Genomic DNA, 16,683 nt, shown 5'->3' with positions numbered 1-16,683 from the left:
GGTGGGGCTTGGGATTGGAACTCAGAGGATGGGCAAGTCCATCTGCCAGTCAGCTCTCCTGCAGTCTGGGAGTAGGAGACACCAGTATGTGGAGTGCCCAGTCAGAAGTATCATGCCAACTTTCCCATTTAGACTTCTCAGTCCAGGCTTTTAGGTAATTAACCCTTCAGACACACCAAACGAAGGGACGATGCAACCACTTCATCGGAGACACATAAAAGGACAGACATCTCAGAGTCTAGCAAGGTTTGCTGGCCTGTCACTGTTACAGGCTAGTGTAGCATACCGCTTGCATCTCTGCCCTGGACATCACCCACCCAGACGTTTCTCATTGTCCCCACCTAAGCATATTTCCCCCACTTCACACTGTGGTCCCTGTGTCTGGCCAGCTCCAGAGTCGGTTAGTTAACAGAATGATTGCCTGCCTGCAGGGGCTCTTTGCATCCGTATTGACTCTTTGCATTGGCTCTTTAACTTCTGTGATCTCTTCACCTCTCAGCTCTCTAGAACCTGTTTATAAATGTATGAAGCATGATGCAGAATTTGAAACTTATATTAGTAATTAAGATTGTACTAAAATTAATTTCTTTTTCAATTGCCATGGGCACAACCCTGGGTGAAATTAGGGGCACCCACTTGAGAACGGATGGTTCTCAAAGTCTTTTGACATTTAGGACAATCTGACATTGTGTAAAAACACAGTGTGTCTGGGGCTGGAGAGATGGCTCAGAGGTTAAGAGCATTGCGTCCTCTTCCAAAGGTCCTGAGTTCAATTCCCAGCAACCACATGGCGGCTCACAACCATCTGTAATGGGGTCTGGTGCCCTCTTCTGGCCTGCGGGCATATACACAGACAGAATATTGTATACATAATAAATAAATATTTAAAAAAAAACACAGTGTGTCAGTCTCTGTTAGTGGCATAACTCACTCATGACAGGAGGACTCGGTGGAGCCATAGCTTAGCTTGCTATTTAACTTGAGGCTCATTGAAAGTCATGTCTGCCATCCTGGGACAGACCTAAGCTTTCTGACAATCTCCATGACAGCACCTCTGGAGAATATATCTGACACTCTCCTTCTCCACTGCCACAAAAGTAACTGTTTCTGTGGTCTGTGTTTCAGAAAGCTGCATTACTTTTCTTCTCTGCATCCTGTAATCACAGCTACCACCACATCTAAACCCGTCCTCCCAAATTTATTTGACATCTCCACCTCTAATGCCTACATTAGACCTCTATGCTCCTCACCAGGGTGACTGCAACAGTTTATTATTTCTGTCCTTGCCCAAGACATCCAGTGTTGCAAGCCGGAATGATTTAAGAGAAGTCTCGAAGGAGCGAAAAGACAGCCACTTAAAACAGTTTCTGCACACTTACCATAAGTTAGGCAATCTCTTGAGGACACAAAGATGTGTGGGGTGTTGTTTTTGTTAAACATCAAGTCTTTTCTCCAGCTGGTTAGGACTTCTCTCAGTCTATAGACTCTATAGAATATGCTTTTCTCTTTTTCCTACAGACTTTAACAGTTGCTGCCTTTGCCTGGAATAATATGTTAGTTTCTTAGACATCTATCAGTCTGGTCTTAATTTAAAATATTTTTAGGTGATCATCCCAGGCCTTTCAATCTAGAGTGTTTTTTTTTTCTCTCTCTAATGACAGGATCTCATAAATTTCAGATTGGCCTCAAATTTACTAAGTATCCAAGAATGACCTTGAACTTCTGATCTTCTTGTCTCTAACTCTCAAGTGCTGGGATTAGAGGTGTATGCCACCACACTTTGTCTTAGGTGGTGTGCGGGATCAAACCCAGAGCTTTGTTCATGCTAGAGAGTTCTCTACCAACTGAGCTAATCCTCTAGTCCATGTTTCAGTAACCATTTTTACTTGATACGTGTGAGTGTTTTTTTCTGCATGTATGTGTATGCACCATGTTCATGCCTGGTGCCTGAGGAGGTCAGAGAGGGTCCTGGAATTACCATGTGAGTGCTGGAACCAAACAAGAGCAACGCATTGGTATGAAACTCTCAGTCCCCTGGAACTGGAGTTAGAGTTGTAAGCTGCCATGTGCATGTTAGGAATTGAACCTGTGGGTCCTATGGAAGAGCAAACTAGTGCTCTTAACCACTGAGTCATCTCTCTAGTCTCTGAGTTCTTTCTTTTTGACTGGTTTTGGTAGTATAGCTAAGAAGCCATTGCATAACCCAAGGTCATGAAGTAACACCTCTTTTTTTTTTTTTTTTTTTTTTTGGTTTTTCGAGACAGGGTTTCTTTGTAGCTTTGGAGCCTGTCCTGTAGCTAGCTCTTCTAGATCAGGCTGGCCTCGAACTCAGAGATCTGCCTGCCTCCGCCTCCCGAGTACTGGGATTAAAGGCATGCACTATCACCGCCCAGTCATACACCTGTTTTCATTTAAGAATTTTAACTCTTACATTTAAGACTTATGATCTTTTTTAAAGTAGAGACAGAAGTCCACTGTATTGAAGGCACTGTTCTATGGCTGATAAAAGACATCACAACCAAGGCAATTTATAAAAGAAAGCATTTAATTAGGGGCTTGCTTGCAGTTTAAGAGGTCTAGTTCATTATCATAATGGCAGAGCATGAAAACACTCAAGGCAATGGAGCAGTAGCTGAGAGCTACATCCTGAAGAGAGAGAGGAAGAGAGAAACATTGGCCCTGGTGTGGGCTTCTGAAAACCTCAAAGTTCATCCCTAGTGACAGACACACTTCCTCTAACAAGGCCACACCTCCTAATCCTTCTAATCCTATGGAAGGATTCCACTCTGCCACGACTCAGCATTCATATAAGCCCATGGGAGCCATTCTCGGTCAAACCAACACCCCACCTGCTTTTGCTTAACTATAGTCAGTGAACTTTCTTACTCTCTATTGAATTGCTTGGCTTTTTGTTTGTTTGCAATTCTACTGTAAAGTTCAAAGAGATTAGAGGCCAAGGTGGCCTTACTAAATCTTTTCTTCATAGATGAATTAGATAGCTGAAATACTAAGTTTCTTTTCTTTGCTAACAATTATATCAAGGATGCTAAGTTTTTTTTTCTCACATATTGGCAATTTAAAGTTTCTTGACAATAACAATTTGGAAGTGCACAACCATAAAGGAATGTGAAGTTCTACAAATATTTAAAAGGTTTTGCAGCAAATCTGATCTGGAATCACATTCGCACTTTCATTTAAGAACCTTGTGACCCTGGGCAAACCAAATTACCTTCATTCTCTTCTTTAATTAATTTCTTCCTTTTCCTCAGACAAAGTGTCACTATGTAACACAGTGCCTGAAACTCAGCATGAAAACAGGCTGGCTTCAAACTTGCAGCAATCCTTATGTCTCTGGTTCCCAAACGCTGGGATTACACGTGTCAGCCAGCATGAATGACCTTAAATTCTCATCTTTATTTTTATTATTATTAAAAATTTCCACCTCCTCCCCTCCTCCCATTTCCCTCCCCCTACCCCCACTCCTCCTACCCCTCCATCTTCAGTCCAAAGAGCAGTCAGGGTTCCCTGCCCTGTGGGAAGTCCAAGGTCCTCCCCCTTCCATCCAGGTCTAGGAAGGTGAGCATCCAAACAGACTAGGCTCCCACAAAGCCAGTACATGCAGTAGTAACAAAACCCAGTGCCATTGTCCTTGGCTTCTCAATCAGCCCTCACTGACTGCCACGTTCAGGGAATCTGGTTTGATCACATGCTCCAACAGTCTCAGTTCAGCTGGCCTTGGTGAGCTCCCATTAGTTCAGCCCCTCCATCTCAGTGGGTGGATGCACCCCTTTTGGTCCTGACTTTCTTGCTCATGTTCTCCCTCCTTCTGCTTCTCATTTGGACCTTGGGAGCTCAGTCCATCGCCCCAATGTGGGTCTCTGTCTCTATCTCCATCCATTGCCAGATGAAGGTTCTATGGTGATATGCAAGATATTCATCAGTATGGCCATAGGATAAGGCCATTTCAGGCTCCCTCTCCTAAGCTGCCTAAGGAACTAGCTGGGGACATCTCCTTGGACACCTGGGAACCCCTCTAGAGTCAAGTTTCTTGCCAACACTAAAATGGCTCCCTTAATTAAGATATCTACTTCCCTGCTCCCATATCCACGCTTCCTCCATCTCAACCCTCCCACTGTTGTGGGAGCTGCAGGCCGTTTCCCTGCCGCCCCAGCTCCCGGCTGCCTGGCTAGCTTATGCCCCAAAATAACAACAGACAAATTGTATTCTTTTAAACACGGCTTGGCCCATTATATCTAGCCTCTTCTCGGCTAACTCTCGCACCTGGACTAGCCCATTTCTAATAATGTGTAGCACCCCAAGGTGTGCTTACCGGGAAGATTCTAGCCTACGTCCATCATGGGTCGGAGCTTCATCACGTCTGCCCTGGCGAGGAGCTGCATGGTGTCTGTCTGAGGCATCTTACCTCACTTCCTCTTCCTCCCAGCATTCTGTTCTGTTTTCTCCACCCACCTATGTTCTAACCTATGAGGGCCAAGCAGTTTCTTTATTTTTTTAACCAATGACCTTCTTCCATCATCCCATTCTCCCAAGCTCTCCCCATCCTCCCCTTCTCACTTTTCTCTCCCCATCTCCCTTTACCCCACCCCACCCCCAAGTTCCCAATTTTTGCCTGGCAATCTTGTTTACTTCCAATATCCAGGATAACTATACATTATTTGTAATAGCCAGAACCTGGAAACAACCTAGATGCCCCTCTATGGAAGAATGGACAAAGACAATGTGGAATATATACATGTTAGAGTACTATTCAGCGGTAATAAAAAAAACAATGACATCTTGAATTTTGCATGCAAATGGATGGAAATAGAAAACACTATCCTGAGTGAGGTAACCCAGACCCCAAAAGATGAATATGGTATGTACTCACTCGTAAGTGGATTCTAGCCATAAATAAAGGACATTGAGCCTATAATTCGTGATCCTAGAGATGCTAAATAAGAAGGTGAACCCAAAGAAAAATTCTCATCTTTTAAAATGAGGTTTTACCAGGGTGGTGGTGATGCATGCCTATAATCCCAGCAATCCGAAGACACAGGCAGGTAAAGCTTAGAGCTTGAGGCTAACCTGGTCTACAGAGCTAGTTCCAGAACAGCCAGTACTACAGAGAGAAACCCTTTCTTGGAAAACAACAAACAAAAAGCAAAGTTTTAAGGGCCAGAGAGTTGACAGACTTGCTCTTGTAGAGGATCCAGATTCAGTTTCCTGAACCTATATGTTAGCTCACAACTGTCTGTAACAAACAGCCACCGTAGTGCAAATAAACACAAGTGCAGGCACAGCCCTCAGACACAGAAAAAGAAACCTTTGAAAGGTTTTCAAGAAAAAGAAGGATTTATCTTAGAAGGCTGTTAATCTGCAATTGTAACGTTTTATACACTGTCAACATTAATCAGATAGTAATGGTTATTTTTAGGGCAGCAGCAATATTGGGAAACTTCTTTGTGTGTGAACTGAGAATTGCTAGACTATTGATTTGCTTTTTATTTATTTTTAAATTAATTTTTTTCCAAGACACGGCTTCTCTGCGTATCCCTGGCTGTCTTAGAACTTGTAGCATGAATAATAAAAAATCAGATACAGATACTGGGATTCAACCTGAGGATCAGAAAAGCAAAGCAGTCAAGCCACTAGAGAGCTCTTAACTCTATGAAATCTTCAGACTGAAAGAACACGAGTTCCTGTCTCATCCGCTTTATATTCCTCTCTAGTGCTGGGATTAAAGGCGTGCAAAATTACCACCCTGCCTAATATGGCTAACTAGTGTGACTGCTGGGATTAAAGACGTGTGCCACCATAGCCTGGCCTGTATGGCTGACTAGTTTGGCTGTTTTGCGTTCTGATCTTCAGGTAAACTTTATTTATTAAAATACAAATGAAATATTACTATAGGAACTCGCTCTGTAGACCAGGCTGGCCTTAAACTTAAGAGATCTACCTATCTGCTTTTGCCTCCAGAATGCTGAGATTAAAAGCGTGCACCACCACCATTGAGCTGCTTAAAGACATGGTTTCCTGTAGCAATGGCTGATGGTGAACTCCTCTTGATGGTTTGTCTTCCAAGAGCTGAGATTACAGGCCCCCTCCATACAATCCAACAGAGTATTGACTTTCTTTATAAGAAGAAAAGTATATTACAAAAGCAACATTTTTAAAAAATGTTAAGATCTTAGTAGAAAAAAAGAGATGCTCATTCTGGATTTATTCAGTGCGGTGTGAAAATAGTAATTTGGTTAAGTGTACCTAGTGTGATTTTAATGAGAATCAGCGTAGGTACCGTGTCTTAAGTGACCTTTGACTATGCAGTACACTATAGATAGTAGGACCTTAGAGACAGTTAAACAGGAAGGACTGACTCCCTGAAGAGGGCTGCGGAAGTAGGAAACGGGAGGAAAGACTTTGGATTCTTTGTCAAGGAGATAAGATTAGGTCAGGGACGTGACACAAGTCGCTCTTAAAGCTCCAGTAAGACGTTAAAGACCTAGGTAACTACCTTGTGTCCCATCCCTTCAGTTCTCCTGGTCCGGCAGGGTCACTTCCGGGAGGAGGCGGGAAACAAGAGGAGGCGTGCCGGGAAGGAGGCAGTCTGTAGCGCACCAGACGGAAGTGTGCTAAGGCATATGGGCGGCTGCTTCCGGTCTGGTAAAGCTCCGTTTCAGGTTCGCTGCGTGGTTTGTGTCATGCGGTGATAGGCCTCAGAGATCTAGGCGGGAGGTGAGGAGCCAAGAATCCGTGTCCGGACTCTAGAGACTGGATTCTAGCAGAAAGACAGGACAAAAGGGATCCGGGAACCTGAGACGACCTATCCGCTGTTTCCGAGGGGGCGACTTCCACGAGGAACCTCCCCCCCCCCTTCCCTGGTAACGGCCAGAAAGGAGGAGATGGCGCCAGTCAGGGAGCGGCTGTGGCCGAGACAGTGAGGAATCGTGAGAGGCGGAGCAGCAGGGAAGCCTCGGAGTCGTCGCTGTCACCGCCGCCGCCACCACCATGGAAGGAGCCAAGCCAACATTGCAGCTCGTGTACCAGGCAGTGCAGGCTCTCTACCACGACCCAGATCCCAGCGGAAAGGAGCGCGCCTCGTTTTGGCTTGGGGAGCTGCAACGTTCGGTGAGGGGCGGGAAGTGGTCGTTCTGCAGCGCGTGGCCGGGGCCGGGTGGGCTCTAGGGGTTGAGTGTGAGCGAGGCGGTTGGCCTGGGAAGAGCCTCTTTCGGTAGGAGCTGCTGCTGTGGGGTGGGGCTGAGCGGCCACATCTCTGCCGCCTTTCAGAAACTGGTGGCCCCTGATCGGCCACGAATTGGTCCTTTCTCGTAGAATCCGATTTGTAATTCTGTACTTTTCGCTTGTGGCATGGATCTAGCCCCCTTCATCCCCCCCGTTTACGTCCCGCCATCGCTTTTGCTTTTTAGGCCGTGCCTCTCTGTTTTATCTTCCTTTAGCCAAAGTCAGCCCCAAATGCTTTCCCATCTTTCACATCAGGATGCTTTTGCTTCACCTTCTCTGTCCAAGGGATTCATCTGGCAATTTCTTCCCGGTGGTAGCCTTACTTAAACCGATTTTTACTCACGTTATTCTCGAAATTTCTCAGTCTTCTAGATTCATATTCATGACTTTTCCCCTTGCTTTGAAGTGCAATATAATATTTAAAAAATTAATTATTGTTTCAGGAAATCTTTTGCTGTATATTGGATTCTTACCTTATTTCCTCCACCTGTGGGTTCCTGTTTGTAAGATGGGTATCGTAACTGCTTTAATTAGCCCATATAATTATGTGAGCAGGTGGTGGAGTGTTTGTGTTATATCTGTTCTATTTCCTCATGTTAAAGTTTTTTAGTTCATGTAACTTTCTTGACTCACGTTTTGTATTTTCTTCCTTGATTTTCACCTTCACTTTTGCTGTTTTATGTATGTATTTTGGTTTTCGAGACAGGGTTTTTCTGTGTAGCCCTGGCTGTCCTGGAACTCACTCTGTAAACCAGGCTGGCCTCAAACTCAGAGATCCGTCTGCCTCTGTCTCCTAAGTGCTGGGATTAAAGGTGTGTGCCACCACCGCTCAGCTTTGCTATGTTTTATTTTTATGAGTTTGTATGGGTGCTGATTTTTTTGTTTTGTTTTTTCTTTTCTTTTTTTTTTTTTGGTTTTTTGAGACAGGGTTTCTCTGTGGCTTTGGAGCCTGTCCTGGAACTAGCTCTGTAGACCAGGCTGGTCTCGAACTCACAGAGATCTGCCTGCCTCTGCCTCCCGAGTGCTGGGATTAAAGGTGTGTGCCACCACCGCTCAGCTTTGCTATGTTTTATTTTTTGTTTTGTTTTGTTTTTTCGAGACAGGGTTTCTCTGTAGCTTTTGGAGCCTATCCTGGAACTAGCTCTGGTAGACCAGGCTAGCCTTCCTTGAACTCACAGAGATCCGCCTCTGCCTCTGCCTCCCTAGTGCTGGGATTAAAGGCAGGCACCACCACCACCTGGCATGGGTGCGGATTTTGCTGACAGTGTATAGGTTTTAGTGTATGAGCTGTGAAATTTTTTGAAAACTGAGGAGTCTCATACAAACTGACGGACTAAACAGTAACCTTTATTTTTTGTTTTTGTGTGTGGTGCTGGAGAGCCAGTCCATCCCTAGCTCTCCTCTCCCTTTAGTTTTGCATTTCATACCCACAAGTATATTTTTGTTTAGTCTAACTCATAACTGATACTTAACGGTGCTCTTCTCTGGTATAAGCCCCGAGGATGCAAGTACATAGTTAAAAAAATGACACTTTAACTTTGATCATTGTGTGTAAATGGGAGACCCAAGTTCTTGCTTACATAGTGGGAAGACAAGATTTTGTTGTGCATGGTGGCACACGCCTTTAATCCCAGCACCCCAGAGGCAGAGGCAAGAGGCTCTCTCGAGTTTGAGGCCAGCCTGGTCTACAGAGAGTTCCAGGACAGTCCGGGCTACACAGAAACCCTGTAACCAAAACAAGAAAAAAGGTTAAATTGCGGCTTCCATGTAGGTAGGGCTCATGTAGTTTTTAGTTCTGTAGTGAAAGGAGTTACAGTTCTCTGATTTTCATAGTTTCCTAAAATATAAATAACCTGCTAAAGTCAGGACAGGGCTTCCCCCATAAACCTGGTAAGTGCATTTTAAATCAGTACTGGAGTGCTTACAATGGACAAACAACTTTTTTTTTTAAAGATTTATTTATTTATTATGTATACAACATTCCTTCCATGTATGCCTGCAGGCCAGAAGAGGGCACCAGATCTCATTACATATGGTTGTGAGCCACCATGTGGTTGCTGGGAATTGAACTCAGGATTTCTGGAAGAGCAGTCAGTGCTCTTAACCGCTGAGTCATCTCTCCAGCCCGACAAACAACTTTTGGATGTTGGTAATTGAAAACAATCATCTGTGATGATTAAATGTAATATCTTACAAGAGCTATGAGAAGTTCAACATATATCTTCTGTTATCACTTTCTTAAGCTATCCCCTTTTCTCTCCCATCATTCTCTGTTGCATCTTTTCGTTATCATCATAGAATTTCAACAGGAAGACAGGACATATTTGACAAAATGCTTAGCAGAGAGAGTTTTTCTGCTTTTTTTTGTTTTTGTTTTTGTTTTGTTTCGTTTTGTATCTCTTAGCTGTATCCCTAGCCTTCTTACTTTTTATTTTGACACAAAGACTTGCTTTCCTTTACCATGCCAGGGCAGAGTTTGTTATAAAGTACTTCTTATAAAGTTATAAAGACCAGAAGACCAAAAAAAAAAAAATAAAGACCAGAAGAAATAGTATTGTAACAAACTGTTATTTTTATGCTGGAAGAACTGAGCAGGATAAGTATAGTTACTTGGTTTGAGGGGGAATGATGAGTTTCTGGTGACCAAACTTGAGGTCCCTTGCAATGATAGTTGCTGGAAGAATGAATTTACTGACTCTTTTTCTGGGATACCCTATTGACCAAGCCAACCGGAAACCAGGGGACATTGAAAAAGTCAATTCAGGAGAGCCTATTGATAGCCAGGCATAGTGATGCAGGCCTTTAATCCCAGCACTGGTAGATGGAGGCAGGTGGGTCTCTGAGTTCAAGGTCAGCTCTGGAGATCGAGGACAGCTAGTTAAGAGACCCTGCCTCAAGGGGGAAAAAAAGAAGGCTTCCTGGAGCAGAAAAGATAGTAGTAAAAGGGTAAGAAAATACTACACAGTTACACCTCACCATTTGGGCAACTTCAGCATTAAATTATTGATTGTGTGTATATGCGGATACACCTGTGGACATCAGTTTTCTTCTGACTCGTGGGTTCTAGAGATCTAACGCAGGCTGCAGGCTTGACAGCACGAGTTCTCTCACATGCTAAGTGTTCTCACACGCTAAGCCATCTCATTTGCCCCACATGAGCATTTAAACGGACAGGTCAGGTGACACTTGAACTTCTTGATTCTTTTATTTTCTTCAGGCCACAAAGTTGTACTTTGAATCTCGTCATTACCGAAAAGCTCCAGTCTCCAGGTCTCTACTCAGACAGTCTTCTCTGAGCACAATCTGCTATTTACTGTTTCCTGGCTCAAGAAGTTTAAGTAACCCCATGTTTGATGGGTTTTGTTTGTTTGTTAGTTTATTTTTTGAGACAGGGTTTCTCTGTGTAACATCTCTAACTGTCCTGGAACTTGCTTTGTAGACCAGGCTGACTTTGAACTCACAGAAATCCATCTGCTTCTGCCTCCTGTGTGCTGAGATTAAGGGCGTGTGCCACCACTGCCTGGCCCATGCTTGAGTATTTACTATTTTGAAATCTTAAGTAATTTCAATTTTTATCAAAATTTCAAAGTTTTAGCTTTTTTTTTCTGCTCAGTGAGCAATATGCTTTTTTAAAAAGTTTATTTTGTCATTTGTTCCCAAATGTCCATAGTAGGTGTCCACTTTATATTTTCATATTAATCTGTTTTTCTTTGTTGGCTGAAGAAGACTGTGTGGCCCTAAGATCTGTCAACCCCAAACATAGCCCTCAGTTCAAAGACAGAGTTTATTCTTGAATGATCATAGTCCATAAACATGCATCAGGGTACCCTGAAATGTGTTCTATTATGGAAGTGGTTACATGAAACTGTACGAGTTATAGAACAAGTAAGTGGGGCTGCAGATAATGGCTCCGTGGTTGAGTGCTTACTGTTCAGGGGATCACTGTTGGCTTCCTCCCACCTGCCTGGCACCTCAGAACTGGCTGTCCTCAAGCACCAGGAGATCTGCTGCTCCCTTCTGTTTGCATACACACACACACTCACACACAAATAAGAATAAATAAAAAGAACAAGGAAAGTCAAATCAAAGAATTTACGGAATACATTAGTTGGGCATTGGATGATCGGGTTATAGAAAAGAAACAAACTGTTGGGGTTTTTTTTTTGGTTTGTTTGTTTTATAGGGTTTTTGTAGTTTTATTTTGAGACAGAGTCTTGCTGTGTTTGGCCTGGAACTTGCTACATTTACCAAGTGGCGTTGAACTCATGGAGACTTGCCTGTCTTTGCTTCCCCAATGTTTGGATTAAAGGCATGTGCCACCACAATTGGTTCTACAGTAGGCTTTAGGTACTATCTGATGACATTTTTAATTTATAGCCTTTGGATTGGTAGAAGTTAGTGGTCTGGTAAGAATATACCTTAAAGGTCAGAAGGCAGTGAATGCTGTTGAGGGGGCTAAAAATAGCCCAAGATAATTTGACTCTGTATCTGCAACATTCCAACTTTCTGTGATCAGAAGTTGTTTCCCTGTGTAATAGTAACAGTTCTAGCTGTCCTGGAACTAGCTTTTGTAAACCAGGCTGGCCTCGAACTCAAAAGGATTCTCCTGCCTCTGTCTCCCAAGTGCTGGGATTAAAGGTGTGCACCACCACCGCCCGGCTGATCAGAAGTTCTTTTTTTTTTTTTTTTTTTTTTTTTTTTTTTTTTTTTTTGGTTTTTCGAGACAGGGTTTCTCTGTGGCTTTGGAGCCTGTCCTGGAACTAGCTCTGTAGACCAGGCTGGTCTCGAACTCACAGAGATCCGCCTGCCTCTGCCTCCCGAGTGCTGGGATTAAAGGCGTGCGCCACCATCGCCCGGCTGATCAGAAGTTCTAATTAGTTGTTTAGCTTTATAGAGTCTTCAACACAGGTAAGAGGTTTTGTTTATTGTCCTTCCATTTCTCTTATGTGTGCAGGTTTATGTGTGTGTGGGGCATGTGAGTACATGCAGATAAAGGCCAGAGGACAGCCTTGGGTGTCATTTCAGGAACTGATGTCTGTCTCCTTTGAGAGAAAGTCTCATTGGCATAAAACTCACCAACTAGTGCTAGACTGGTTGGCCAGCTGAACCCTAACTTCTTCATGCTGGAATTGCAAACTGGTGCCTGGCTTTTTATTTGTATTTATTTATTTTTGTTGTGGGTTCTAGGGTTCAAACTCAAACCTTATATATGTGTATGTGTATATTTTCTTTTTCTTTTTTTTATTTTTTAGGTAAGTACTTCCTTGACTGAGGAATTATTTTTAGCTTTTTTTTTAAAAATAAAAACCTTGAGGGGATGAGGGCGGAGTTTCACTCTGTAACCCAGGCATCTTTGAATTCTTGATCCTTCTGTCTCTGTCTTCTAACTGTTAGAATTATAATGTACCACTGTACTGTTGTCTTAACTTTTCCTCACTTGCTTTTTAGGTAAAATAGGGAAGGGGGTAGTAGTTGGGATAGGATCTTGCTACATAATCAAGATTGGCCTAGATCTTATTTTGTGTCCTAGGCTAGTCTTGAACTTGAGTTTCTTCTGCCTTAGCTTCAGGATGGGCTGCAGTCCATGGCATCTCTCACTGTCTTCACGTTGCTCATTTTTTCCTGGGCCACTTTTACTTTGAGTAGAGTCCTCTAGTCTGCCTGGAGATTATAAGCTAGTTGCCAGTGTCCCATTTGCTAGGTAGGGGAATGAGGGCAGGTGGTGGAGTTCAAGGTTTTCATTAATCTTTTAATTTCAGATAATATTCCTGTCCTTACCTGAGTCTTTTCTCAGCAATCCAGAGTCCTGCCAGAGTAAAGCACAGGGTAACCTCTTAGGATAGGAGGATAATAGTTCAGTGGCCCAGAGTCAAGGAGAACATCCAGGAATCTCACTGCTGCTTATACGGAGCTGGATATCTGCCTTTCGTTGTACCTGGTGTTTATAATTCTCAGCTATAGGATTCATCCTGTCCGCAGGCAGATTTCAGCTATTTTTAGGTCTGTCCATTAAGATAGTTTGTGTGTTGGAAGACTGTAGTCGTGCACACCTTTAATCCTGGCCGAGGCAGGCCGATTTCTATGATTCCTAGATAAACCTCGCCTGCAGAGTGAGTTCCAGGGCAGCCAGGGCTATGCAGTGAAATTCTTGTCTTGAGAAAGTGCCTCCCCCCAAAAAAGTTTTTGCAGTTTTGTTGTTATCTGTTTCCATTGTCTTTGTCATGTGGGTTTTGCCTTCTTTTTTTGGACAGTGTCTCTTTTAACTCAGGATGGCCTTGAATCCTGCAACTCCTTATCCTCCTGCCTCAGCTGGACAAGTGCTGGGATTACAGTGTGTTCTGTCAAGTCCAGCTAAAATAGGTGTTTTCTGAAGAACCTTTATTCATTACTCTACAGACTTTTTCACCAAAATCCTTGGAACTCTTCAGACATAGTTACAGTTTCTGGTAAGCAGATATCACTGACAACTCCAAAGTGTTTTGAAAAGAAACTAAGTTATTTTGAATCATATCTTAAGGAATCCTTATGTGATAGCAGTTTGCCTGTTTTGAAAATACTTAGTGGTTTCCTTTGGCCACCTCTAGTGTATATACAGAATGAGTAGACAATTTAGAAAGCTCTGGGGAACACAGAGTGTCTCTCTCTAGGGCTAGTAATTATGCTGCTTAGTTGTTTTATGTTGGTTCTTTTACAGAGATAATCTGTGTGTGAGAAGTTGTCTTGAAGTTATAGTTCAGGCTGATGCTATGGCCCAGTTGGTGGAGTGCTTTTCTAGCATGCGTGAAGCCATGGGTTTGATCCACAGCTCTGCATAAACCAGGCATGGTGAATCATGCCTATAATGCTAACTACTTAGGAGGTGGAGACGAGGAAACAGCCACATACTGAGTTTGAGGGCAGCCTGGGCATGAGACCCTATCTTAAAAATGTCAGAGACAAGCCTGGCGGTGGTGGCGCACGCCTTTAATCCCAGCACTCGGGAGGCAGAGGCAGGCGGATCTCTGGGAGTTCGAGGCCAGCCTGGTCCAGAAGAGCTAGTTCCAGGACAGGAACCAAAAGCTACGGAGAAACCCTGTCCCGAAAAATCGAAAAAAAAAAAAATGTCAGAGACAACTGTGTGATGGTGACTTACACCTTTAATCCCAGCACTTGGTTGGTAGTTCAAGTCAGCCTGGTCTACAGAGAGTTCATGACAGACAGGGCTACACAGAGAAATTCTATCTCAAACAAAAACAAAACAACAACGACAAAAACAAAACAAAAGCCAGAGAAAAGTAGGCTCTGTGTTCTTATCTGGAAACTGAGTAGATGATGAAAAGCATATTTTAAAAAATTGAAATAAAGTCAAAGTCATGCTTTAATGGTCTCGCTTGGTATTTTTGTGTATTATTTGTCACATGTGTATTATTTGTCACATGTCAGTGGAAATTTTCTCCCATAGCATGTCAGAAAGGCTTTCAGCTTCTGGTTTCTTTTCCAGTGCTTTTCCCTCTGGAACTTTATTTAGGAGGCAAAATAGTAAGAAGCAAGTTTTTCTGCATACGTGGTGTAGCCCTGTGCTTGTCACCTGCACAGTCACACACAGACGTTTTCAGAATCTCTTTCTTTAGGTCACTGGATGGTTCATTTCCCTTTGTTAGCCCGCTGTGTTTCTTCCAGGAATTCTTCTCATCATACTGAGTGTGTACCAGATCAGAGACAGATGATCTAGATTCATGTCCCAGTCGCACTGCTTACTAAATATGTGACTCACTCTCCATGTTCCTTTGGCTTCCTCTGTCTTGGTTTCCTTGTAGAGTTATGGATAACTCCAAAGCAGCTGTCCTACAAAGTCTTTACCCCAAATGAATGATGACTTCCCCAGCCAGACAAAGGAAGCCACCTGAAATTCTTTGAATCTTCCGCTTAGTTCTAATACCTAGACCTTTGGTTTGTTCTAGCAGCTGTAGTTACTAATTTAGTTTATCTTTTACATGTTTATTTTTGTGCTTTTGTTTGTAGCTTCTAGTTAAGTGACCTTTAAAACATAACTTGATTTTGAAATGAAGCCCTTTTAAAAAAGAAAAAAATGTTTCTATATAACTTCTGAGGGTCATTTAGTGTAATGAATATAGGAATGAATATTATATGCTTCTCATTGGAAGAGACTGAGAGAAAAAGGCTACCTCGCTGATCTCCCTGGATCATTCCATGTGGAAGCCATTAACCAGGCATGGCTATAAGTGAAATGAAAGCTGAAATAAATCCATTACGTTAATTGGACAGGGTATACATGGTTTGGAATCTTAGAGACTATGTGTGAATTTGTGATGGTGTTTTTGTGGATATGGTTGTCTGTTTTCTGGTGCTATTCATTTTTACCTGGATTCATTCATTTCTGGTCCACTTGGTCCAGTTGATAGTTTGATCTAGAACTTAAAATCATCAGGGCACTGCTACATTTTCTAATTACAACACAGGTTTTTCAAGACTTTTCCGGGTATTTATTCAGCTTTTATTGTGTTGATGTTTATGAGGAAAATGAAAAGTGTATTTCATGGGTTTAAAAATATTTATTATTGTGCATGTATGGGCACTCAAATAGGTCTGTGCACAACTTTTGGGAGTCTGTGTTTTTACCTTAAATGGATTGGGAGTTAGAACTCAGCTGGTCAGGCTTGTGCAGCCAGTGTTCTTACCCACTGAACTGTCTTGTTGACTAGCTTTTGTGGATTTTTAGATGTTTATTTATGCCAGATGTGGTGGTGCACACCTTTAATCTCAGCACTCAGGAGGCAGAGGCAGGCAGAGAATTTGAGATTAGCCTGGTCTACACAGTGGGTTCCAGGACAGCCAAGGTTACATAAAGAGACCTTGACTTAAAAATTATTTATTTTATTTTTATTATTTGTGTGTGTTTCTGTGTGTGAGTAATTCAGGTGCCCACATTTGCCAGAAGATGGTGTTAGATTCCCTGGAGCTGGAGTTACAGGTGATTGTGAGCACCAGATATGGTTGCTAGGAACTGCATTCTGGACTTTCATAAGAGCAGTATTTGATCTTAACCATTGAGCCATCATTTTATCTCAGTTTTTTTTGGAGACAGTCTCTCTCTGTATAGATCTGGTTGACCTGGAAGTTGCTATGTAGATCAGGTTGACCTGAATGTACAGAGATCCTCCTCTCTCTGCCTACCAGGTGCCAAGATTAAAGGCATGCAGCACTGTGCCCAGCTATTGCTGATATTTTTGTGTGTGTGAGGAGAAATTCAAAACAAAAATTTAAGCCGGGCGGTGGTGGCGCACGCCTTTAATCCCAGCACTCGGGAGGCAGAGGCAGGCGGATCTCTGTGAGTTCGAGACCAGCCTGGTCTACAGCGCTAGTTCCAGGACAGGCTCCAAAGCCACAGAGAAACCCTGTCTCGAAAAACAAAAAAAAAAAAAAAAAAAAAAACAAAAAAAAAAA

The 16,683-nt window shown here is 42.9% G+C and overlaps 1 protein-coding gene and 1 long non-coding RNA gene across 5 annotated transcripts in view; one reads left to right on the top strand and one right to left on the bottom strand.

Annotated features, from left to right (window-relative positions):
• Nucleotides 1–3,889: 3,889 nt before the first annotated feature.
• Nucleotides 3,890–6,586, bottom strand: LOC142838468 (uncharacterized). Its single transcript, XR_012908577.1, has 3 exons — nucleotides 6,512–6,586; nucleotides 4,331–4,482; nucleotides 3,890–3,913 (listed from the first exon to the last, which is right to left on the bottom strand). It is a non-coding gene; the product is annotated as an uncharacterized LOC142838468 (long non-coding RNA).
• A 52-nt stretch (nucleotides 6,587–6,638) lies between these two features.
• Nucleotides 6,639–16,683, top strand: part of Tnpo3 (transportin 3) — a 78,840-nt gene continuing 68,795 nt past the window's right edge. Inside the window, exon 1 of one of the 4 annotated variants that reach the window (XM_075953662.1) lies at nucleotides 6,639–7,125. In XM_075953662.1, coding sequence (XP_075809777.1) covers nucleotides 7,006–7,125 — 120 coding nt within the window. In that variant the 5' untranslated portion in view covers nucleotides 6,639–7,005. Of the gene's footprint in view, nucleotides 7,126–9,370; nucleotides 9,389–13,668; nucleotides 13,686–16,683 lie in introns of those variants that run through there. The other 3 variants (XM_075953664.1, XM_075953663.1, XM_075953665.1) reach the window with 3 other exon arrangements.

This window comes from Microtus pennsylvanicus, chromosome 19 (assembly GCF_037038515.1).
Source record: "Microtus pennsylvanicus isolate mMicPen1 chromosome 19, mMicPen1.hap1, whole genome shotgun sequence".
Lineage (NCBI taxonomy): Eukaryota > Metazoa > Chordata > Mammalia > Rodentia > Cricetidae > Microtus > Microtus pennsylvanicus.
The sequence above is the reverse complement of the archived record's forward strand: the minus strand, read 5'-3'. Positions and strand labels throughout refer to the sequence as shown.